This window comes from Archocentrus centrarchus, chromosome 4, assembly GCF_007364275.1.
Source record: "Archocentrus centrarchus isolate MPI-CPG fArcCen1 chromosome 4, fArcCen1, whole genome shotgun sequence".
NCBI lineage: Eukaryota > Metazoa > Chordata > Actinopteri > Cichliformes > Cichlidae > Archocentrus > Archocentrus centrarchus.
In genome coordinates, this window is record NC_044349.1 from 12654836 (window position 1) to 12678905 (window position 24070).

At 41.9% G+C, this 24070-nt stretch overlaps 1 protein-coding gene across 1 annotated transcript in view; it reads left to right on the forward strand.

The window, feature by feature from the left end:
- dennd1b (DENN/MADD domain containing 1B) overlaps nucleotides 1–24070 on the forward strand; it is a 102294-nt gene that overhangs the window by 27839 nt on the left and 50385 nt on the right. Inside the window, 6 exon segments of the mRNA XM_030727321.1 lie at nucleotides 13441–13490; nucleotides 14422–14513; nucleotides 14516–14540; nucleotides 19911–19980; nucleotides 21688–21768; nucleotides 23003–23062. Of these exon segments, the coding sequence (XP_030583181.1) occupies nucleotides 13441–13490; nucleotides 14422–14513; nucleotides 14516–14540; nucleotides 19911–19980; nucleotides 21688–21768; nucleotides 23003–23062 (378 nt within the window).

Here is a 24070-nt window from a genome sequence, read left to right on the forward strand (position 1 = left end):
AGTTGAGAAAAGTTGAGAAAAATGGACTTGCATCCCTTAATTTAGACCCACTATATCTTTGTGCTACAGTGCACAGATAGACTCCTGCATCTCCTTGTATACTTGTTATAATTTGATGCAAAGCCGGAAGGAATCGAAATGCAGAAGCTGTTATTGAAAAATGAAGTACACCCTTATTGCTTCCATGAGAATTAAGAGGATAAATGGCAGCCAGGTGCTGATAATCATTGAAATTTGATTAACTAATCAGCAAATGTGAGCACCTCTATAAAAGCAGACATTTTGGCAGTTTCCTGGTCTGGAGTATTCAGCAACACTCATACCAACTTTAACATATGGTGTAGAAGGGGTGATGATTTGGGCTTGTTTTGCAGCCACAGGACCTGGGCACCTTGCAGTCATTGAGCTGACCAGATACCAAAGTATTCTAGAGTTAAAAATTGAGGACATCTATCCAACAGCTAAAACTTGGCCCAAATTGAGTCATGAAGCAGGACTATGACCCCAAGCACAGCAGCAAACCTACAGCAGAATGAAAAAGAAAAGAATCGAGGTGTTGCAATGGCCCAGTTAAAGTCCAGACCTCTCAGTGAAGTGAAAAGAAGAAGAGTGTAAAGAAGAGTGGGCCACAATTAATCCACAACAGTGTGAGACTGATAAAGTCATACAGAAAATCAGTACTTCAATTTATTGCAGCTGAAAGTGGTTTTACAAGCTATTGAATCAGCAGGTGTAGTTAATTTTTCACACGCTACATCTGCATTTTGGATTAGTTTTGTTCAATAAATAATGACAGTGTAATATATTATGTGTTGTTGTTCATCTGTTTGTATCTACCTAATTTTAAGACCTGGGAAGGACTAGATCAATTTTATTTTGTCCTGGTACGAGACATTTATAGACCTAAATGCGTGTCTCTGTGCTTGTTTAATTGTAATTATTGTTGCCATTGAGATGCCATGACTACAGGCGAAACTTGACATATTTCCTCTTCACATACTCGTGGATATCTATCTCTGCTGATAAGCTCACTGTGTCATCAGCCAGACAGTAAGAAAGGGAGGGACAGACACAGAGGAAGAAGAGAGAAGAGAGGCAGCAGTCTCTCGAGGCTTCATCCTCGGCAGCTCTCGTGTTGCTCTGACACCATGCTCCATCAGGACTGGCTTCCTGACATGTTGTGATTGGTGGCCACAGTTCTGTGGACTTGGCCCTGGGTGGGGGAGGCAGGGAAGAGAGGTCGATTGGATTGGTAAGACAGCACTGGTCTGAGGGATTGAGGTAAAGGATAGGAGCTGGTGGACATGATTGGTGGCTTTATCCCTGAGGAAGCTGAGTGTTGACCCCAAGGAGATAAGGATAAAGTGGGTGAGAGCGGTGGTGAAGGAGTCCTTGTGGGTTTATGGAGGTTTGGTAGTAGGGGGCCAGACATGCTAACTTCAAGACAGTGATATGTTGCCATCAGCTGATACCCTATGGAGCACTCGAAGCAGGGAGCAAAATGGGAAACGCAGTAGGTCTACTGGGAGAACAGATGGATATAATAATAGGAAAGTAAATTTCAAGTAGATGAGTTTAAAAGGACAGTGTGGCAGAACAAAATACCAGAAAATGTGGGAAGGAGGTGAAGAACTCATGAGGTTGGAGGCACACAAGTAGTGATGTAGATTTTTTTTTTTTTTTTAAGTGCTGTGGGTGCTGCTGCATCCAATTATATGAACCTATGAGAACGTGTTGTTAAAGTGATTAAAAGCATGGAAATTATTGCCTTCTTTGAGTTTGCATGTATGGAAAGATATAGGCCTAAGTGTGTGTGTGTGTGTGTGTGTGTGTGTGTGTGTGTGTGTGTGTGTGTGAGTGTGAGTGAGAGTGTGTTTGTGTGTGTGATGCTCAGTGTGTCACAGGGCCTTGTCTTTCCCCTTCACTGCACCCTGACAGCAGTGTCAAACAAGGCCTCATATGATCTGTGTATGTCTTTGAGAATATGTGTGTGCATGTGTCTGGGTTGATACTGTTTTTATTCTTCTTTCTAACCCTTTTCACCTCAGATCCCTCGGGTGTTCCAGGGTCTTGCCTAATGGACAGTCTCGCCCCACTAGGCTGGCCTTTGGCTCAGGCACTGCGCTGGACGCCTAACTAGGGGCCCTTTGTTGCTCATGGGTCTTGATTGCGCTGACCTCTGGGCTGCCTTCTTGGGAGAAGAAGAGTGGTAGAGAGGGAAAAGGAGAGCAGGGAAAGTGTTTTCACGCCCCGTTGCTCACATCTTTCTAATATCGGCGAGTGACTGGCGAAAAGAAAGTGGTGGTGTGTTTTGGCAGGAGAGTAAAGAACTCTTGGCTGTTTGTGTTTCCCAAGCTGCAAATGAATAGTAGTGGATTCAGCTACATATACAGATGTATCTGTCCTGTGTGTCACTGTTCATATAATTTAACTGCACCTTGCCCAGTTGGGAAATGAACTAGTCCATATCTGGTTAAGGACTCATTAGACTCCCAATCACCTATATGACCATTTCTTTGGTCATATAGGTGATTGGGAGGCCACATCAACAGGTGGCAGTGCAGTATATTCATCCATATCCATTTTAAATTTGTAAGGAGCAAAAAGTCTCTTTGAGGCAGATTTTTGCACGCAAGGCCACAGCAAGGGAACAGAAATTTTAAAATGGGGAACCGGGAGATTTTTAGTGATGTGACAAAACATTCTTCCACCTTGTTTTGTTTCATAGTGGAATCCTGGATTTTGCACACACTTATCAGAGCACTTTGTTTGGTGTAACATGCTAGTCTCTCAAAACAGATTCTGCATATGAATATGAATTTACATGCTTTTTGTTTTGTTTTCTTAAGCCCTCTAGTTTTGTGTTGACCAGGCATGTTTGAGCATGCTTTGGTGGCATGCAGGTAAGCGGTCTGTTTTGAGAGCAAAGAATGCATTTGTTCACATGCAATCTCAAAACCCAGCACATCTGGGCAAAAAAGACACTGAAAAGCTGATTTATTTATTTATTTATTTTGTCATACATCTAAACAATGTTGGATAAAAAAGCAACAGGTCTTTCAGGGACATCTAGATAAAGATGTCATTAAAACTGAAAGGACACTCATCTTCCTAAGAAGGGAAAAAAATATCTCTGGAATCTCCTCAGACTGCCAGCAGAATCAAACCCAGACCAATAATAAGAAGCTTCCATCTGGACAGTCAAAACAATGAGGCCAATACAAATCAGCTCACAGTGAGAGATAACCCAATGAGAAATATAACTTACACGTACTGTCAAAGTGACATAAAAATGTTTTGATTTATAAAAAAAAAAAACCTTCTTTCCAGTATTTGTATTAACATTCTTAAAGTGGACATTGTGTGGTTGCTTGATCACAGCTATTTAACAAGGAAAATAAAGTATGACACTATCTCATGTTGTGATGATAATAATTAAAAAATGCATGCGTTTGCATTTTAAATGGGTTAGTTGTACTACTGTTAAACTTTAGTTCAAAAGGATATACATTAAACATCCAGCGTCCTCAAAAGATGACGTCTTTACTTTCACTTTGTGACCACAGTTAGCCAGAAATGGGTTGTCTTCATGAAGCCACAACGAGGTCAGCAGATTTAGCCCAGAAAACATCCGTGGATGTTTGGTGCTTGCTATCACCTGATAATAAATTTATCTGCAGTCGTAAACCCGTGACCACCTCATGAAACAGGAAGTTGTGGCCTGGCTACCCAGAAGCCCTGAAATATTGGCCGTGATCTCCAGAGGCTAAATCAGCAGACTGTAGCTCATGAGTTCCCAGATTGAACATATGCAAGCTGGGTTTACCTTCTTGTCCTGCATAAAATTTGAGAATACTGCCAAACTCCCCGTGTATTATGGCTGAAATCACACATGGAAAAAAGAGTTCTCTATACTTGCAAACCGGTTGTTCGTGTCAAGCAGGAAACTCATATTTATGGTAGTAAATGACAGACTCACCCAAACTACATGCTGCTGTTGCCTAGAGAGCTATCACACATTCAACAATGTGGCTTAATTGGCATGCATTTTTTTTCTTAACTACCCCATACAAGGCACAACCAGCAGCCACCAGTCAGAGACAGAAATTGGAGAAATGACAAATAGGGTGTTGTGGAAAGGGAGAGAAGGATGGAGAGAAAGGGAGGAGAAGGAGGAAGCGGAGGACGCAGCGATGACCTGACCCTCTCTGCTAGATTCCATGTACATCTGTCAATGAGACGTCCACAGCCAAATGTTTAGGAGCCAGTGTTGCACTACTGCTCCCCTGCTGTGCTTCAGTGTATACATTCTGTTTGTGTGTTAGTCCACCCGTGTGTGTGTGTGTGTGTGTGTGTCAGAGTGTGTGTGTCAGAGTGTGTGACGCCATGTGTTAGAGGCAGGCCCACATCAGGGTTCATACAGTCGAGCTAAGCCCAGTGGGAGTTGAAGCTTAAAGAAGGAAATCCCCCCCGGCTGCTCAGTACACACACGCACACACAGACACACACGCACATGTGCTGTCTCTCTATATCCCTCTCCCTCTCCTCCTGGCACTTCATTAATGAAACCCATGCTTGTATGTTTGGGGCATATGCAGCTCTCTTGGCCCAAAACTGCAAGTGTGTGTGTGTGGTGTGTGTGTGTGTTAGGGGGAGATGTCTCACTCCCTATCACATGGTTATATATTCAGTGGAAGATCTCAGCAGAGGCATAATACTGCCTGCTCTCCCCTGTCTGAGCCCATCTGTGATATGTAGACAGGACATCAGCAGGACAGGGTATTAGCGCTGGAATAATGTGTAGTGTTATTGTTGATGCCAGAGATACTCAGTCTCAAAGCAATATGCCCCCCTCACCTCAAAACATAAATGCACCCATTGAGGAATAATAAACTGAAAATAAATTAGTGTAATACAGTTGATGCCATGTATACTCCCCCAGTGGAGAGCTTTTTTACTGGAGGTGACTCATTTACAGCTGTTGGACATGGAGGCAAGTTTGGGGGTGGACAGACAGAGCTAAGGGGATGTCATCTTTTTTATTATTGCAGATGACTGAATTCATACTGTATGTGTTGTATTTTAAAAACTGGGAAAACGAATCAGAGGAAGAGGTTACCTCTCCTTGTTAAACGTCACCAAGGACAAACTGGTTGTGAATGTAAAAATTACGTCACACTTTTAGTGAAGAGTCCTAACTTAGAAACTTTCCCCCCCTTGCTATAGAGTGGCAAATTCACATACAGTATGAATAGACAAATACAGCTGTCAGGTGTTAAGTGCTTTAAAAGGCATCAGTTTGCCAGCCTTAGCACCACCTGAACAGTGCTAACATTGGAATGCTGTTAATCAAAATAACCTCCTTCAATAGAGACATGCCTGCACCAGAAGGGTGCACTGGGAACAGGACTCGTAGAGGGAATTATAAAAAAAAAAAAAAAAAAAAATCCAGAAGGGCAAAAACTTCTTCTTCCCCCATCTCCCTCTCCAATCAGGGAGGGCAGAGGGAATGTGAAAATGTAATGCCTCTCGTGTCAATTTGAAAGTGCACTTTATAGGCTCATGTACCCCTCCACCTCTACCCTCTGTCCCCCCCATCCAACGCCTCCCCCCACCTCACCCCACCCCCCCAAATTCTCAAGCAGCTCTGTTGCTTGGTCCGGCTCTGAAGGCCGTCTTATTACCGGCACAGAGTGCAGGTCAGAATGGCAAGCCGGCAGCATACTATTAAAGCCTAATGAAAGGAATCTCTGCAGGGTCTGAGGGCTGCAGCGGCCAGAGGAGGCTCTGCCTCTGCCCATTGTTCTTCTGCTCGTCTCCTTGCTGTTCTCTTTTTTTATTTTTTTTTTTTTTTTTTTTTTTTATTCCATCGCTAAATCTGGCTTCTGTGGCATCTCCCATGTCTCTGTCACTCTTGCTCATTTCGGTCTTCTCCTTTGTCTCGTTCATGCTCTAATTTGCATCTTAAAATTCCCCTCTACATGTGTTTGCATCAAATCGGGTATCTCAGATTGGCATTGTCACTCTGGTAAATCTGATGAGCTGCCTGAAAATATAACTATGGTCACGGAAGTGTTACTAAAAAATAGTTCCACCTTATAATCATCTATATGAGAGAAGGAAATAAATATGCAATATTGATCCCCAACATAGATTTGTTCTCATTTATACACCTTTAACATAAAGGTCAGAGGTGAGGGTCGCCTGGAGTGTGTCCTCCTCTCTTGCTTAGGACTTCTGTTGTAACTTGATTAACATGTTTTCATTTTTCCTTTCAGCAGTCAAGCAGTTCTTAAACACAAGATGCCTCAGACAACACAATGACCACCATAGCTCAATTTTTTATCTTCTGGCTAGAAAATAATTGCATCATTCAGGAAGATGGAGTGGCCTGGTAGACATTATTGGAAAAAGTTACTTGTATCGATTGCTTGATACTTGTAAAGCACTGCATTAATATACTGTAGTCTATAATTTGACAGTATATTAATCTTTTGTTGCTTTTCGTATTTATTAGTTTAGACAATTGATTTAGCAGTGTATTTGAATACGAAAAGGTGTCTGTACAGGAGGGCACAAAAATCAAAATTTTGATTCAGTCTCTTGTTTTGCTTGCCATGGACAAACAAAAACTATTCTTCCATTATTTTAATGTTTTTTTTTTTTTTTTTCCTTCATATGCTGTGTTCAAACATGGAACTTTTAGCTAGGTTATGTGTCTTTCTTGGTGTGGTGTCTCTCGCATCCCTCACTCAGTCTCCTTATTGTCGTTCTTTCTCAGTCTCACATCCAGTAACCTTTCAGTAGCTGGTGCAGTTTGGAGTTCATTGAACAAACAGGAAATTGTTCAGGAAGTTTGCTGTTTACAGTATATCAGATCACAGACTCGTGCAATTTTTGGAGATGAGCTCTGACAATAGTCATCAGTGCAGCAGTTGCTTGGTGTCTGCAGTCATTTGTTTGTAACTGTGCTTTTCATCAATTTTAAGCTAAATTTCAAATGCTCTACTCTACCCAATCAAGGTTTCATACAATCACACATTTTTGTTCTGCATTATTTATTTTTTCCCCTCTCTCGCTCTCTCTCTCCAAACCAAGGCTCAGCTGTCCTTGTGCCTTTACACATTGCAAATGAATGCATATCCATGCAAATTCTTAAAAAAGAAAGGCTGAGAATTTGAATATTTTGCTTAAAGCTGCACCCAGGTCGACCCTGCCATTCGGCATTTGAAAGCAGTGTGTCTGTTTGAATACTGAGGATCTCTCTTTGTCATGTTCGCCAGAGGGGCTGGGTGAGCGAACCAGCACCGGCAGGATGGGCAGAGATCGGCTGGGTAGCTGCACACAGACAGACTAATTGGGAAAAGGGGGGCGAAAGAGGGGACGAGGGGTTTTGGTAAGGGTGAGGAAAAGGTGGGGTATGCAGGAAGGGGGCAATCGAATATGACGACAGGGGGTTTAGAAGGGAGGTGAAAGAGGATGGAGACTGGGGGATGGAAGGAACGAGAGAGTGGGGAAGGAAAAGAGGAGGTGATGAAGAGGGCACGAGAGTGAGAGAGAAAGAGGTGAAGGAAGGGTGAGTTTAGATACTGTGGTTTCCAGCACTGATGTGTTAGTAGCCCTGCTGACTATTCATTATACTGCTGAGGGCTGCTGGATAACCTGAGTCCCTCCCTCCTGCAAAGCACTGGTTTTATACGTGTTTGACACATAAGATAACCTTGAAAAAAAAACCAAAAAACTGGTTTTCTTGCAGTTATGACGCATTCAGACAGGAATTGGTCTCTTAATCTTAAAACATACCAAGAAAGCGGGCCTATTTACGCATGTTGTGGTGTTGAGGTGTGGCATATGAAGTATTTACAAGGGTCATTTTAATAATCTAATACAGTTAAGAGCTAGTGAATTTTGAGATGTTTGTGTCACACAGCGTATGAATGTCCAGATTCCTAACTGCTGTCCTAGCATAAGATTCAGAAGGATATCACTTGCTTTAATTTGCCCCAGAATAAGTAATAATGAGTTGGCCTGACAAATAATTAATTGGAATTTTTCTTTTATGGCTGTTGCACAAGTTTTCCTCTGTTTGAAGAAGCAAACATATAGCTTCCTGATAGTAGTTAACTTTACACTGGTGTGAGCTGAGTGTATTTCACAATCCTATAGTTGTATCGTCGTAGAGACGCACAGATGTGAAGCATAACTTACCATTTTGGATGTTTCAAGCATGTTTTGCAGCCTTTCCAGCTTTAATTGATTTCCATTAATTTCCATGTGGTTAAAGTCTTACTGTAAAGGCCTAACTTCAGTGAGGTAATCCATCACAGTGAACATCTTGTCTGCATTATTTTGAGTTTATTTTATTTTTCCTTTAGTAATACAGCGCAGACTTTTCAAATCAGTCTGCACTTCTAATTGCATTACCAGGAAACAATAAATTAACTTTGACCAAAAAATAAAAGCAGACACAGTGTTCACTGTGATGAATTATACAGTGAAAAATGCATTCAGAAATCTAAAACGGTACAACACGCTTTGAAAACAGCTGACAGTATATAATGTATGTCTGAATTGCAGTAATGGGCGAACACACACACAAAAAAAGCCCTGAGATTTAATGCTTTAAGGTCTGATTCTAATATGAGTATATCTGTGTTACATTTACAAATTTGCCTGCCACCAGTCTCCATTCCTCCTAAAGCTGCACCCTGTCTAGAAGGCTCTAGGGCCCACTGAGCTAGGCTGAGTTAGACTGGGTAGCTAGCAACATTGATCTGGCTGCAGTAGCCAGGGGAATATAAAGCAGGGCAGGGCTTAAAGTCCTGAGCTCCCCCTACCCCCAGGGAGGAGTCCTCACTGCATAGGGAGCGGGCCATGAACTGCAAGCTGCTTCTCATTCCCTCCTTTCTTTCCTCCCCTCCCTGTGCTGTTTCATCCATCCTTCTCCACCTCTTCCTTCCTCCTGACATTCGCTTTGTCACTCTCTCCGTCTGACTTTCCTTTTCTCCTGCTCTTTTTTTTTTTTATTTATTTTTTTCCCTCCACCCTCATTCCTTCCCTGCTTTCATCCACAGTTCTCTGCAACACTTGTGCTTGTGTGCCTCTGTCTATTTGCAAGCATATGGGAAAGTGAATATTGCTCATGAAGTTCACACCAAAATGAAACACCATGGCCGATGCTGAGTTTAGCATATAATCTGTGTATAAAGGTTGTACTTTTTAACCGTGTGGTTAGGGATCATCCTGCTTTGCTTTGCTTGCTATTATCTTGGACACCCCCCCCCCCCCCCCCTCCCCCCCCCCCCCCCCCCCCCCCCCCCCCCCCCCCCCCCCCCCCCCCCCCCCCCCCCCCCCCCCCCCCCCCCCCCCCCCCCCCTCCCCCCCCCCCCCCCCCCCCCCCCCCCCCCCCCCCCCACCCCCCCCCCCCCCCCCCCCCCCCCCCCCCCCCCCCCACACACACACACACACACACACACACACACGCACACACACACTTTTTAGCCACCGTCCAGAAGAGGAGGGTGCATGGAAGAGTGTGTGTGTGTGTGGTGGTGTGTGTTACAGTCAGGTCTAGCCCCACACCAGTGTGATCTGTCACACATCAAATCTCTCAGCACCTGGTGTTATGCTCAGCCATATATAGCTACAGTTACTTCTAAAGAAATTAGGGTAGAGCTGTAATAAAGTGAAGTTTAGGCCTTTTTTTTTTTTTTTTTTTTTAAAGAAGCGAGTCACCCCGTTCTGCAAAGTTTGTTGCTCTTCCCTGCTGTACCATACTATTCTATGGGGGTTGCAGTGCAAAGCTGACACAGCGCTGCTGTGTGCTGTTGTAGTGTTGTGGTGCAGTGATAGCGGAATTGTCCGCTGGGGGAACCCAGAGCATTCTGTCTCACTGAGTGATACCCCTGTCTCCACTCACGATAAACAGCATACGCACACACCAGTGTCTGCCAAGCTCAGCCTAGCAGCAGATTCCTCCCTCACACCCGCCTCCCCCTTGCAAAGCTGCAAATATATTAGCTGCCTCTTTTTCTTTTGTCTTGGGAAAATGGCAAGTGGGGTGTGTGTGGTTGTGTGTGTGTGTGTGTGTGTGTGCGGTTGTGTGTGTGTGTGTGTGTGTGTGTGTGCTTGGTGTACTAAGAAACTGTGGCAGAACATCCCCTTTGTGCCATTCGTGTTTAGATATCCCTATGGTATAGGGCCCAGTCATGGTAAGAGAGCTGCGGATGCCTTAGTTCCCGGTAATACAGGTATGATGTAGGAAGAAGAAATACAGATTGACAGATGAGGCAAAGGAAGATTGTGAGTTGAAAATCACATACAAGCAGTCGATTTCTTTGGTTAAAACAGAAAGAGAAATATTGGAACAGCAACACCGTTGGGCTCAGTATAAAGGGTCGATTTTATAAAAAAAACAAAAAACAAAACACGCACATGCTCTCACACACAGTGCATTTTTTCTTCTCTTCTCTCTTTTGGTATCCAGTAAGCTCGATTGTCCAAGTGAAGACTTCTGGTGGTGAAATCTGTGGACTATCCACTACAGTGGGGACATAGATTTCTTATCCGTTTTGCTTTTAATATGTCAGTCATCATTTAAAAAAAAAAAATCCAGTCACCTCCATTGTTGTGGATAGAGGCAGAGACTCCAAAACTGTGGGTATGGTTACTACTAAGAAAAGTTACCTGACAAAAATGTAAGTTAGTTATTAAGAATCATCGGAAATAGAATTATTATTCCTCCATTGTGAAATGGCCTGCTCGTCAAGTAAGTTGGCAATAAACATCATTACTGTAGTTAGTAAGTGTCTGTTATTGAGACAAGTAACTTGTTGAAGGGACTCTTTTATGTTAGCTTTTCATTTAAGATTTGATCTGTTACTTTTCATGGGAAAGTTTTTCCATCAGCATATTTACCTATAATGTTACTTTTATATTTTGGTGTGTTCAGCAGTTTTCCCTTTTAATTTTTTTGATTTAAAATTCATTACAAAGTGTATTGTTTAAATAAACAGATCCCATCCCATCAGTGTGAAAAAGAGAGGTTCTCAAAGTTTCTTGTACACAGATATATCAGAGCCAAAATGAATGTTTATCTGTTCATCCACTGACAGGTAAAGCCAGCAGGTGTTCTGATATTTTGAAATGAGTATGACAAACATTGTTGTTTTCCCAAATATAAGATTCTTATATTAAATAGAAATTCTTAGCTTCTGGACTGTGTCAGATGCCACCACATGCTCTGAGAAACTATGATTGGCTTAAAGAGTGAAATAATAAATTAAAAAAAGAAAAAGGAAAGAAGAAAAAAAAAAAAAAAAAAAAAAATATATATATATATATATATATATATATATATATATATATATATATATATAATATAATATAAATTAAAAATATGACAGAGAAAACATGCCTGCTGTTTTAATGTCATATCATACGCACATGGAGATGCATCACTTGTGGTCCTGCATGAGATCAGAGACTTAGCAACCCCTCAACTGTCACTCAAACACAGATACCTGATGTGGGCGGGGGCTGCAACAACTCAGAAATCTGGCAAGTTGAATGTTTTTATTTGCAGGAAAACGCGTGTCTTTGCGCGCGTGTGTGTGTCTGTTTGGGTTTGTGTGCCATATGCAGTGCGCCAGGGAGGGCTCTCTGGAACATATTGGTGTGCGTACATGGTGGTTAATAATAGTAGCAAGCACATACAGCGATGGCAGCTCTGATATGTGTGACAGTTTTACAGCCGCACACACCAAGACATAGTTATGCCAATGTACGTACAACACACACACACACACACACACACACACCACACACACACACTCCCACAACAGACAGAGAGACCTCCTCTGCCACCAAGCCCTCCATCTTTGTTGAGTTCTCAATTTTACCACAGATCCCAGTATAAGTAAAAACAACCACTTCCCACCCACCGTGCCTCACCCCCAGCCCCTCCCCTTACCCTCCATATGTGGGCACATACACCCATACAAACATATAGCCCAGTTAAACTCAGCCACCCACACACACACACACACACACACACACAAATGTAGAGTCTTTACCACCCTCAGATTGAATGAACAAAGTCCTTAAAGCAGGCAGCCACTCACATACATACATCCATCATACTCACCAAATGCACAAATACCTATGAAACACACACACACACCTGTTCAGTCATAGCTCATTGCTGCTCTTGTTTGCTTGTCTGTGGCAATGTTTGTGTTGTGCTGGGGTGGCAGATTTAAGTTTTGATGGGAGGGGAATCACTGACTGCTCCCCACAGCGAGGTCTTAGCTACAGTAGACAGCAGCAGCAGCGATACCCAGCCTGTCGTCCGGATCAGTCTCTAGGGGAGGCGGGAGAGAGACATAGACTGATAGGAAGAGAATAGAGTAACAGCAGCATCACTCACAGCTCGGACGTGCCCAGTCAGAAAGAAGACACAGACCATGGGCTCAGTGGCCCAGCTTGGCAAGCAAACGAAAGAGAAAGAGAGACACAGACAGCAAGAGAGGCCAGAGCATAGTAGAGGGCCACCCAGTCCCCAGGATTAGTCTCTGAGCTTGGCAGAATCTGGCCAGAGCTGAGAGAGAGGTAGCAGAAAGACAGACAGACAGACGGCAAAAAGGACCTGGCGCCTGGTGCCTATTCTGGGCCAGGTTAGTACCCAGAGAGATGAGGAGGCAGAGCGGACAGACAGAACAGGGACCCTGGTGCTCGGTGGCTCTGTGGCTGGTCTGGGTGGCTCACCCATATGGTGCATCGCTCTGTTCCTGCTCCCTGTCTAAATCCATATGCCGCTGGTGGAAAGGTACCCCCCCCTCCCTTCCTCTCCCACCCCTCTCTACACTCCCCTAACCCACAAGGGAGGTGTTGGGAGGTAAAGCCCTGAAGGCTTGTAACCCCCTTCCTACTTCTTAACCCCACAGAGCTGCTTAGCCCATTGTCACTACCAATCTGCTACCATAGCCTTCGTTGTTGTCCCCCCCCAACCCCACCATCCACCTCTTTTTCTCCTCTCTTCTTTCTTTCTCCTTTCTTGTCCTTTTATCTCCCTTTGGCACCTGATAATCGATGAACTTATTAACTGCTAATTATTCAAGCTGTGGATCGAGGGATCCTCCCCATCCCTGGAAAAAAGGGAACTTCTCTACTCGCTTCTGCCAAATGAAGTGGTTTATATTGCCCATTCATTTGGATTAAGTGCATTCAGGCTGCAGTGTTTGGGATGTGAAGATTTTGTCAGATTGCTATCAGTAGCATTCAACATTAATCCCCATTTTGTTCAGCCAGTTGATAGCACTCACTTAGTGGAAGCCCTAGAGACTTTCATATCGAAGTACACAATTATAATCTGTTTCATCAGTGACATTTGTGGCTGTATGTGTCTAAAAAGATGTGTCCTACTCTGTTCTCTTTTTGCAGGAGGTCCTTCAGACGATACCAAAGTTCTGCTTTCCCTTTGACGTGGAAAGGTGCGATTCCTCTCCTGCTCTCCTTTTTTTTTTCTAAAGCAGTGCAGCTCACTTTCACCTTGTTTCTAAAGAACATATACACGTACTCTGTACATACTGATCTCTTCATCTGCCTGAAAAGGCACAGTCTCATTAAAAAATAGAAAATGAGATGAGGATGAGAAACTATAAGCTGCTGCTCATTGATTTTGTCATATGACTCATTGACTGTCCAGCTGTAACGCGTGTTTTGTGGTCTTAAGCAACAACAAAACAAAATTTGACCCTAAGCAAAAAATGCAAATGTTTTGAATAGTGGTCATATTAATGATGGTGATAATGATACCAACAGGTTTTATTAATGATGATGCTGATGAGGTCATCAGTGACAGGCCCACTTAATCTGTTGTGCTTAGTAAGATTTCCTATAAGTGCTAGTATGTGGCAAGAGTCCAGAATATAAGGGAGTGTGTTTCCATATGTACCATAGGTTCAATCAGATCAGCAGTCTGAGAAGAGAACCAGCTCTTATTTTTAGCAAGTGACATGGTAAAATTCCCATTTTAAAGAGAGAAAAGGGAGAGAATGGGAGGGGAGGACTCTGGTATTTTACTGAAGCTGAGCTGCTGCCATCTAGTGTTGTAGACATGTACTGATCTTTAGTGGAATTTACCTTGGGGTCAGAAAAGCTTTTTACAGTTTTTGTAGCAGTTATACTTGAAATATATGACATCAGACTTGGACCCGGACTAGAGATTTACCTCATAGGGAAATTTTGTTGGTGAATGTTTCTCATCTAGTTAGACCAAATTGTGTTTTGTACGTTGTTTCTTAAAATTGTATGCTTTCATAGACTCAATACGACTCATTTTAAACACTGATTGTTAAGCCCGTGTGTGATGTGGGTTTTTGTGAGCATCTACACCACGTGTCCCTCGTTTTCTTTGCCCAGGGTTTCCCAGAGTCAGGTGGGGCAGAATTTCACCTTTGTGCTGACAGACATCGACAGCAAGCAGAGGTTTGGTTTCTGCCGACTCACCCAAGGCTGCGGGTCTGCATATGTCTGCTCAGGTAACACACACATTCCCTAAATGGTGTTTAACATTTTTCTGTAAAATATATTTTGTATTATTCTTTCCAAATTTATTCTGAATCATGCCTTATTAAGCTGAGTCCTTAATCTAGGTGTCATTATTTTTTTTAAAGAAACATTCAAGCCAATTTCCATAAATATCAAATTAGGGCCATCTAGGTTGCTAAAAGGTAAGCTTCACTTTGCAAATACAGTTGAATAAAATATAGAGATTATGTGTGAAAAGACTTGCTCAGACACGGCCGTCTTTATTTACTAGTTCAGATAATCAAGACTTGGTGTGCTCTGCCCCCTTTTTAAAAAAAAAAAATCTATGGATCACTCCCCAGCACTGTTTTTAATTTTTTTTTCCATCTATTTATCAAGTTTGATGGAAAAAAAAATTACTAGATCTTTGAAGTGAACACAGATTTTTGAGGCAGCATTTTCATTCATTCTCACACTTCACACTGAGCTGCCACTATGCCAGAATAACAAATTTTATAGTCTCATCTGCCCACACAAATATGTTACTGATGTGCTTATAATTATCCAAAAGTTTAGCAGTTTTTGATATTTTCATAGGTGGATTTTTCCTATCACAGCGTACATAAATGAGGACACCAAACCCATGAAAAATGCATTTTCTTTGCATAATTACGCTCCAACAAAGGCTATTATCATTTAATTCCCATGTAATGCATGTTGACACAATGTTTTTACAGATGTAATGACTTACCATGACAAAGAAGGAGCAGTGCCAGTGATGATCTCAGTGGACAGGATGTGCACTTGAATATGAAGTGAGGGGGGGGGGGAAAGTACAAAACGATATATTTTTAATGAATGCATTAAACAGTTTAACAAATAACAAACCACACAATGAGCACAAAGGCTTTTTCTATTCTGTTATTGTAAAGCTGCACTCCTGTAAGTCTGCTCTCGCCTGCGGTGTGTGTGTGTGTGGTGCGTGCGTGCGTGTGTGTGTGTGTGTGGTGTGTGTGTGTGTGGGTGTGTGTGGGGCTGTTGATGGACAGTCGTGGGTTTGTCGCTGCCCTGATGAGCTGCTGTGAAGAACAGTGTCCCTCCTCCCCACACCACCCCACCCTTCCTGGCCAGCTTCCATGGCCTTTGTTTTTTTTTTTTCTCTCGCTCTCTCTCTCTGTCTCTCTCTCTCTTTCTCTTTCTCTCTCTCTCTCTCTCTCTCTCTCTCTCTCTCTCTCTTCCCCCACCCCCTCTCCGTCTCTCCCTCTCTTTTCTCCTCGTTATTCGGCTACTGCACAGTGCGACAGCAAAGACGCTTGGCCCATAATTATGCATGAAGCTTCGCTGCCAATTAGCAGAGGCTCCCCTGTCCCTCTCGCTGAGTTAGACATGCTAATTCATTTGACATATGAGTATTAAAATTCATTATGCATTCTGAGTAGTTTGCATGGCTTGCTTCATTTATAATAATATAATGTATAGAAAGTTTTTTTGTTGTTTTTTTTTGTTTTTTTTTTGTTAATTTAAAATTTGTGTCTTTTTCTTTTCTTTTATTTAATCTTAAATAGCTCCACTGTGTCGGGGAAAAAATAAGTGAAATATTTTAAAAGCATTTATAAAATGTTTTAGTTATATTAGACATGCAAGAAATTTGTAAATTAAGTTCAGTCACAACTTTATCTTTGTGTATTATTCTTTATTCTAATTTTTTTTCCATTCCAGTGTATTAGTAATGCGAGATGGTATTAAAGAAAGGGAAAACATTTGTAACCACAGATAAAAATAAAAAACAGATAATATAAGTTGTTTGTTTTCTTCAACAAGTCAGGTTCTGTTTTTCTCGTTTCAAATTTTAAAACAAGAAGATGAAGGCACCCGGCCAAGCATGTTTATGTTCATTTAATTCTATCAAGTCCCCAAATATAAAATAGAACTAATTAAAACAGTTTGCCTTTGTGATTGCCCAAGTGCTGGGACCGTAAAATGTCACCCTCTGCTTACAGGAGGAAGTGCCTTAATGAGTAGGACAGTTTTTATGTGGACAGCCCCTTTGTAGTCTCACTGCTAAAGTCGTGACCAAAAAGACCATGCACCCTTCAGGCAAATCTCCCGAAGGGGAAAAAACAACACACACACACACACACACACACACACACACACACACACACCCACACACACACACCACACACACACACACACAAAACAAGTATAATCTTAACTCTACCGTTTCATCCAGATGGGATAACCAAATTGCTCTGCCTTTTCTGTTGAGCGTGTAATTAATGAGGAAAATAAAGTTTTCGATTCTCTCAATTTCATATAATGGCTGAGGCCTTAGAATCGATTTTAAGGCATTGCTCTGGTTAGTGGTCACTTAGTGGGTTGCTAGAGGACACTTCCTTCCCGTACTTAACCCTTGACCGAGAAAGTAAATGTGTAAGGCAGTCTTCCAGTGAGCCGTCTACAAAGTGTAAGATGACTTACGATTACAGGTGCCTGTGCATTAAATAAGATTTAAGACCCATCTACAGGACACAGGAATAACTGTCAGGCTTAACACCCAACAGGTACTTTATGGTAGAAAAAGGGTCCCACTACATGATGAGTCACAACATTAAAACCGCTTGCCTAAAGTGTGTAGGTCCTCCTTGTGCTCTGACCTATCAGAGGTGTCTGGCACCAGCGTATTGGAAGATGGTTGGGCCCTTTGGTTTGTGGGTAGGTTCTCTGTTACTGGGCCTTGGACTCTGTTTTTTTGGTCTTCCTGGGCAGTTGTTGCTTTGTAATGGGGTAGGTCTTAGCTACCCTGCATTGCAACAAGATGATCAGTGCTATTTGTTTTACCTGTGGTTTTAATGCTGTGGCAAATTGCACAAAGGTATAATCACTATACATTTATATGTACCTGCAGTATCTAGACATTTTTGTAGCTAATTTGTTTCATTTCACCACACATTTCTTTTGCATGTGCAGTGGTTCTGGCAAAGTTTGAATGACTGATTTCAGCTACATTTGTATTTTTGTGTGCTCCAATCCATAATGCCCTAATTACAAGCTCCAAAGGCACTTCCGTGGTGTTGTCTGCTGTTAGAAATTTCCGTGCCATTAGGTGGTCTGAGTCTGGGATGAAGAGCATGACGGGCTTGTGAGTGGGTCGCAGATTAACTGGTTCATTCTCTGAGTACATGGCACTTTGGGAAGACGTGTTTAAAATGGCAGGAGAGATTGTGGGGCCCCCACGCACTGAGCACTCAAGTGATAGATGCCTCTCTCTCTATCGGAGGATTTGCGAAGCACAAACAGATCTGAGCAATGAACTGTGACGAGTAGGAGTATCTCTCTAAGCTTTCCAAACTTTAACTTTGCATATACAGGAAGCTGAGCAGAGCAGGGGAGGGGGGAGAAATAGAAGAAAACAATGTATCTTGTAAGTTATATTCATTTGATTGCATTTGAATAAAGGGGGGGGAATGCCTATCATAGGAATATTGATAATTTGTGGTTGGCTGCCTTCACTGTGATAATGCCGTTTCCTCTAAAACAGAGGATTTACAGCACCTCGGTGTAGGAGTGTAATGACTATGAGATCTGTGAGTCGTATTTACATCCCCTTCTGTGGTGAAAAATAAAGGATTAATGTCCAGAAGCCTTGGTTTTTAAACACGACGCATAGAGGCAGATAATACCCAGGCTTTGCCCCCCACCCCCCTTTAGTCATTTTATCAAACTGAACTTTTTTGTGAAATGTTTAGATATAAACTGACCCCTTATGTAGATTTTTGTGTTGCATGTTGCTTGACGTGGCAGAAATAGGTCTTCAGGTTGATATCCGGTCATCAAATTAACATACGCATGTTTGATTTAGCCTCTCCAGCAAGTGTGACCTGATTGCAGTAAATCTTCATGCAGATGTCAAAAAATTGGCATGTTAAGAGACTGATTGTGTCAGACTAATGGTCACTCAGCCTCTCTGATTGGTGCGCTTCGCTGCACTTTTCCAGGAACCCAGTTTGCCATTGGCCCCTCGCGGATTTATGTGATATGAAAATTTGCATTAGGTCCACTTTATTGTTTTCTTGTTGTCTGTTAATTCCAGTCTACGGAGCATCCAGTGACCCATGCCCTGGAAACTCCTCTTTCTCCAGCCAAGTGTCTGAGCATTATTTTACTAGCTTATAAATTCACAAACACACAACTTTACTCTTAAATGAATTATCATGTAAATTCTTATCAGAAAGATTGTTAATGTCAATGAAATAATTGTCAGCATTGTTCCCTCAGTGACATTTAAAAAGTACTTCTCATTTTGGGTAATCGAATAAAAACCCCCTTTTGATTGACTGGCTCATTTGGCCACTAATTCATTTCTCCACCCCTGCATCCAGGCAAGTTAATGAAGCATTAATGGGAGTCTCTGTTTATTTAATCGCAATGCTAGTTCTTATTCAGAGTCATTATACATGCAGTGTTTAAAGCTGCATGTTAAAAGCCCAAACTAAATAAAAATTCAATAACTTGATGGGACACCATGTTTTTATTATTTGATTGCATAACATTAAATGAACTGAGCCCTCACAGCTTTTATGCTAAAAGAAAATGCTGGCCATCTTCCACCTAGAAAGCAAGTCGACTTGGCCAAGAATATGTCAACTTCGTAAAGAAAGCCATGCTGCAGATGCTTTTAGCTTATGGTGGGTGTACTTAGTGATTAGCTTTAACACAAACACTGCAGTATAAATTATTTTGAGCTTGTTAATGAATTTATTTATTTTACATTAATTACATAAGGCAAAAGATTTTTTTTTTTTTTAAATATGCAAAAGGCATAAAAAGCAGCAGAGAGAGGAGCAGAAGGAGGAGGTGCATTTTTGTTAAGCCTGTGCATCTGGGAGCGGCATGCTTGTAAACCATAGCATCCCTCCACATCACATGAAAGCTATGGTGCTTTTTTTCCTAAAGAATCTAAAATCCATTGTTTTGGGTTTTTTTTTTTTCCCCTTCTTCTCTGTCTTACTGTTAATTTAAAGAGCAGCATTGGCAATAATTCATAGAATGCCAAGGGCTCTAGGCACAAAAGAATGCCATAATAATAACTACATAGCATTTAATATTTCCTCAGTGTAACAACAACTCTGTGCTTTGGAGTAGGTGGAGCTGGTAACAGAATCAATGCCCTGTATGCATTTGATCTTCAAGCAATAGGTCATATGGTGGAAATATTTATAGATGTTCATTCGTCGACACACATTTATTGGGGAGTGAATTGCACTTTAAATATAAAACACACTGGTCTGATCTGATTCATCACTTCCTGTTTGATGATAAAATTAATGGAAGCTTTTCCATGTATAGTATATTAATTCATTTCTCTCTGACTCTTGCAGTTATCTACCATGGTTTGAAATCTACTACAAGCTGCTAAATACTCTGGCAGACTACCTATCTAAACAACAGGTAAGGTGGCATTTTGTATGTATCAATGATTTACAGTTGTATGCATGTACATAAATGGGGGAAAAATGAGGGCGGGGGGGGGGGGGGGTAGTATGATTTGCCTGAGAAACAAGCAAACAGTTTACTGTTTTTTCCCACTGTATTGTGGTGAGATGTTTACCTCCATTGTGTTCTTGTGCATGCTGCATGTTGTCTTTTGTGCAAAACCGTCTTGGGCTCGACTTGGTTCCTGTTGTTAGCAGCAACAATGTTGACATTTCACAGACCAAACGCTGATCTGACACTGGAAGTTATTCCTGATGATTTACTGGAATACAAATCGTTAAGAACAAAAAATACACACATATACACACACATAAACATACACACAAATGCTTGTACTTCACTAAAGTCTTTTCCCCTGACTTTTCACTGCATTGTACCAGCAAAGGGAGGGGAAATGTAAAATATGCAACAAACTGGGGAGATGCGCAGCGTCTAGTGCATAGGGTGTAGGTGATGTTCCACTGTTTAGACTGGAGAGAGGGGAAGAAGGAGGGAGGGTGTGAGGCAGAGCAGGGGGAGAGATGCAGAGAGCTTTGGGACCACTTTCAGTTGTCATGTAGTCACTGCTTCTTCCAAGATCCTCAGAGAACAGTGATCAGGACAAAGTGTCTATCTAAAGCAGACAATCACAGACACGTACAAAATTCTGCAATTCATCAGAATAATCTAATATGAAGAGAGAAAAACAAAACAGAATAGGACAGTTTGTGTGTGAGGAAGACTGAGACGGAAAGATTGCTGGAAATCCTGGGTGACTGAAGTGTTAGTGTGCATGATTTGGTTCTATTTACCCCGCTGTCCGTTCCAGGCGAGAGGGGAGATGTTGACAGACGAGGGAAGACAGAAGAGCGATGAGGGTTTAAGGCGAGGGGTAAATGAACTGTTTCCCCAGGCCGTGTTGCTGACCATGCGTGTGAGCATTGAGGCTCTCATGACAGGAGGCCTGTTCGATTGCACACACCCTAAACACCCCTCCCTCCCTCCCTCTCTTCTCTTTACTGTATATTGCCGTCTATTGCTTCTATTTCTTTTCCAGTTCATTGCACGCACATACACAGAGACACACACACACACACACATTTTTATTTCCTGGCACAAGCATTGGCTTGTAGACAAAACCAAAACAAAGTTCTCAGAGAGGGCAGCAGGAAAAAAAAAAAAAAAGAAAGAAAGTTAAACAAACACTAGTGTTGTCCCATTTTATTTCTCCAACAAGAGACCAGAGAGTGTAAATAGTAATCTTGTCAAAGAGCCCATAAGGCTGGAGGAATAATCTCAGGGCCTGTTCTGTGGTCAAACCAGTTTTCTGACGGCTTCCTACAGCCCCTGTCTTGGAGTGGGGACCCCTGCTTAATACTGACAGCCCGCTCTCGGGCCGTAAATCAACGCCGCTGGATAATAAGCGTCTGCAGCCCTGCTCTCAGCCGTCTTTTAACCTCACCATTTCTCGTTAAACATATGTCAGTCGGATTGTTGTCGAGCCCTTCAGGCTCGCTGCAGGATTGCCCCTCTGGTCTGCCAGCAGCGCCTGTCCCAGCACTGTTGTTAAGATTGACATGTAACTTGCGACATCAACAAGACAAGTAAATAAAATTCATGCGTCCTGTTTGTTTTGTTTTTTTTTTGTTTTTGTCTCTTTTGTTGTTTGTTTGTCTCCCCCAGGAAAATGACTTGAATGACATGCTGAATTCTCTCTATGATCTGCCTGTGCCAAAGCCCTTCACGCCAGTCAATCTGAGTGTGGTAGGTATAGATCTTATATTCCCCCTTATCAGAGGCAAGACAGCTGAGATAGAGACAGAAAGAGGGGAAGAGGGACAGGTAGCTTACTGTAGCAGTGTATTGCTTCAGGAGGGGGAGATGATAACAGTTGGCTGATGGAGATAAGACACTAAAATCATCTGTACAATTTAAAAAAAAAAAAAAAAAGAACTAAAATTGAAGAAGAAGAAATGAGCAGATAAACATGGAATAAAACAGAAGGAGAACTGCATCAGGAACCGGAAGTGATCAACAAAGCGCAGAGGTTGAGATGAAGAAGATAAATGAGGGAGCAGAGAAGGGGAGAGAATACAGAGCTGGGAGGAAGATACTCTAGGTGGGAACAGAGAGACACACGGGGCCCACGACTGACACAGTGTTTGGAAACAAGAAGTGGCGCTAACAGGTTTTCCTGTGATAAGCCCAAGCTGGACATGTTTAAACTTGAAGGGTCCTTTCACAACTCGTCGTGTCTCCTGCTTATCAAAAAACTGAAATGGCTTAACGAGCCCGGGTCCCTCAAAGTCAGCCCGTGTTTGAGTTAACTCTGACACAATCTCTCCTCGTGTGTTTCCAGCTCATACATAAAACACTCAGCCTCTGTCACGTCCATAAGCCTGGCCTGTTTAAGAAGAACGTAATGGTTTTCAGTAGCACTGCCAAGCTCACCGTGTTTTCTTCTCTAATATCTAAATTTTTTTTTTTTTTTTTTAGGGCCTCCACACTATAATAGGATCAAAAGAGTTTCTGTGGTAGCCTTTGTCCTTAGGGACCACCTCTCCTTTTCAGACCAATTAGACAAGCAACTGTAGGTCTTCTCTGTAGCAAAGACCTCAGAAGAACACTCATCTAATTAAACATATGAATTTATAGCCTAACAAGACTAATATGAGGTAATCAATAAATCTCTGTGAAGGCTAACAAGGCCAATCTTTTTTAATTTATTTTTTCACCAGCTGTATATGTGAATGAGAACTTTTTCATCTAAATCTCGGAGCTTGATTGGAAAAGAAACCCCAGAGAACAGAGGTGATAGCTTCATCTCTCTTTTTTTTTTCCTTCTGGTGAAGCCACTAGTTTGATATTTAATTGATGAAGCAGAATTATTCCCTTAAAGTGTGTTTTTTGTTTTATCATGGCAGCCAAGAAGAAGAATCATTGTCCCCTTTCATCTGTGAACTCTGTCTTGCTCTCTCTCCCTCTCTTATTGTGCAAGAATGAGCAGTTGTATATTGCCACTGGGCAAGTACTGAGAGATCGGCGAAGCGAGGAGCCGGTGAGTGGAGGGGAATGAGTGAACGGCAGAAAAAGGGAGGAGGGAAGGAGGCTGCTGTGAAATATGAAACTGCTGCTATACTAATCGCATGGGAGCTGCGGATTTCCAATTTGGCCAAATAAGCTGCACTATCTTTTTAAATTAACAAAAACAAACTATCCTGGGCCTTGGTGTATGTTTCTTCTCCTCTGGAAAACAATCAAACTTTGTAAATGATTAATGCCCTTCCACACTGCTATATTCTCTCTCTGAATATCAAAAGTCTTTTTTTCCTTCTCTTTATGTTTAAAGCAACGGCAATTGTACTCAAAAAATCTCCTTGATGCCTTTCCAGTTAACCCACTTTCAATTTTTTATATAAACAAGTCTTCGAAAGAACAAGAAAAAAAAAAAGCTGATAAGCAAGCAAACAGCCAATGAAAGCCAGGGTTGAGTTGAGGAGCATGCTTGTGATTATCACAGTGCCATGAATTTGTAACTTTTAGTACACAGAGCACAAGGAAAGGAAAACAGAGGAATATGCACTATACTGTAGTTCCTGCTGTTATGGGTGGTTGTCCTTAGTCTCACAAGTACTGCCCCAAGTCCTTGATCTTACTCTTATTACTGGTCTTCGTGAATAGGTTTTTCTTTTTTACACATTTTTTTTTTTTTATCATAGATGAGAAATGTGTAATAATAGAGGCAAAGATTTTCACTGCAGATCATTTTCAGACAAAACTAAAAAGTCCAAAAGGTGCCAACTTTTGGCTGCATTTTAAAATTTAGCTAAAAATGTTTTAGGAAAGATTTTCAATGCAAGTCCCATAAAGAAAAAGTGCTTTACCTCACCATATTCAATCGAAACCTATTCACATGTGCTTATTTTTAAGCTGATGACCAATTACTAATGCCATCAACCTGTCCTGTGTGATTATTTGTGTACACCACAAACTAACCAGCAGTGTTTCTCTAAATTAACAATTAAAAGTGATGCTGCCTTGGAAATTGCATTTGTCACTACTTAAC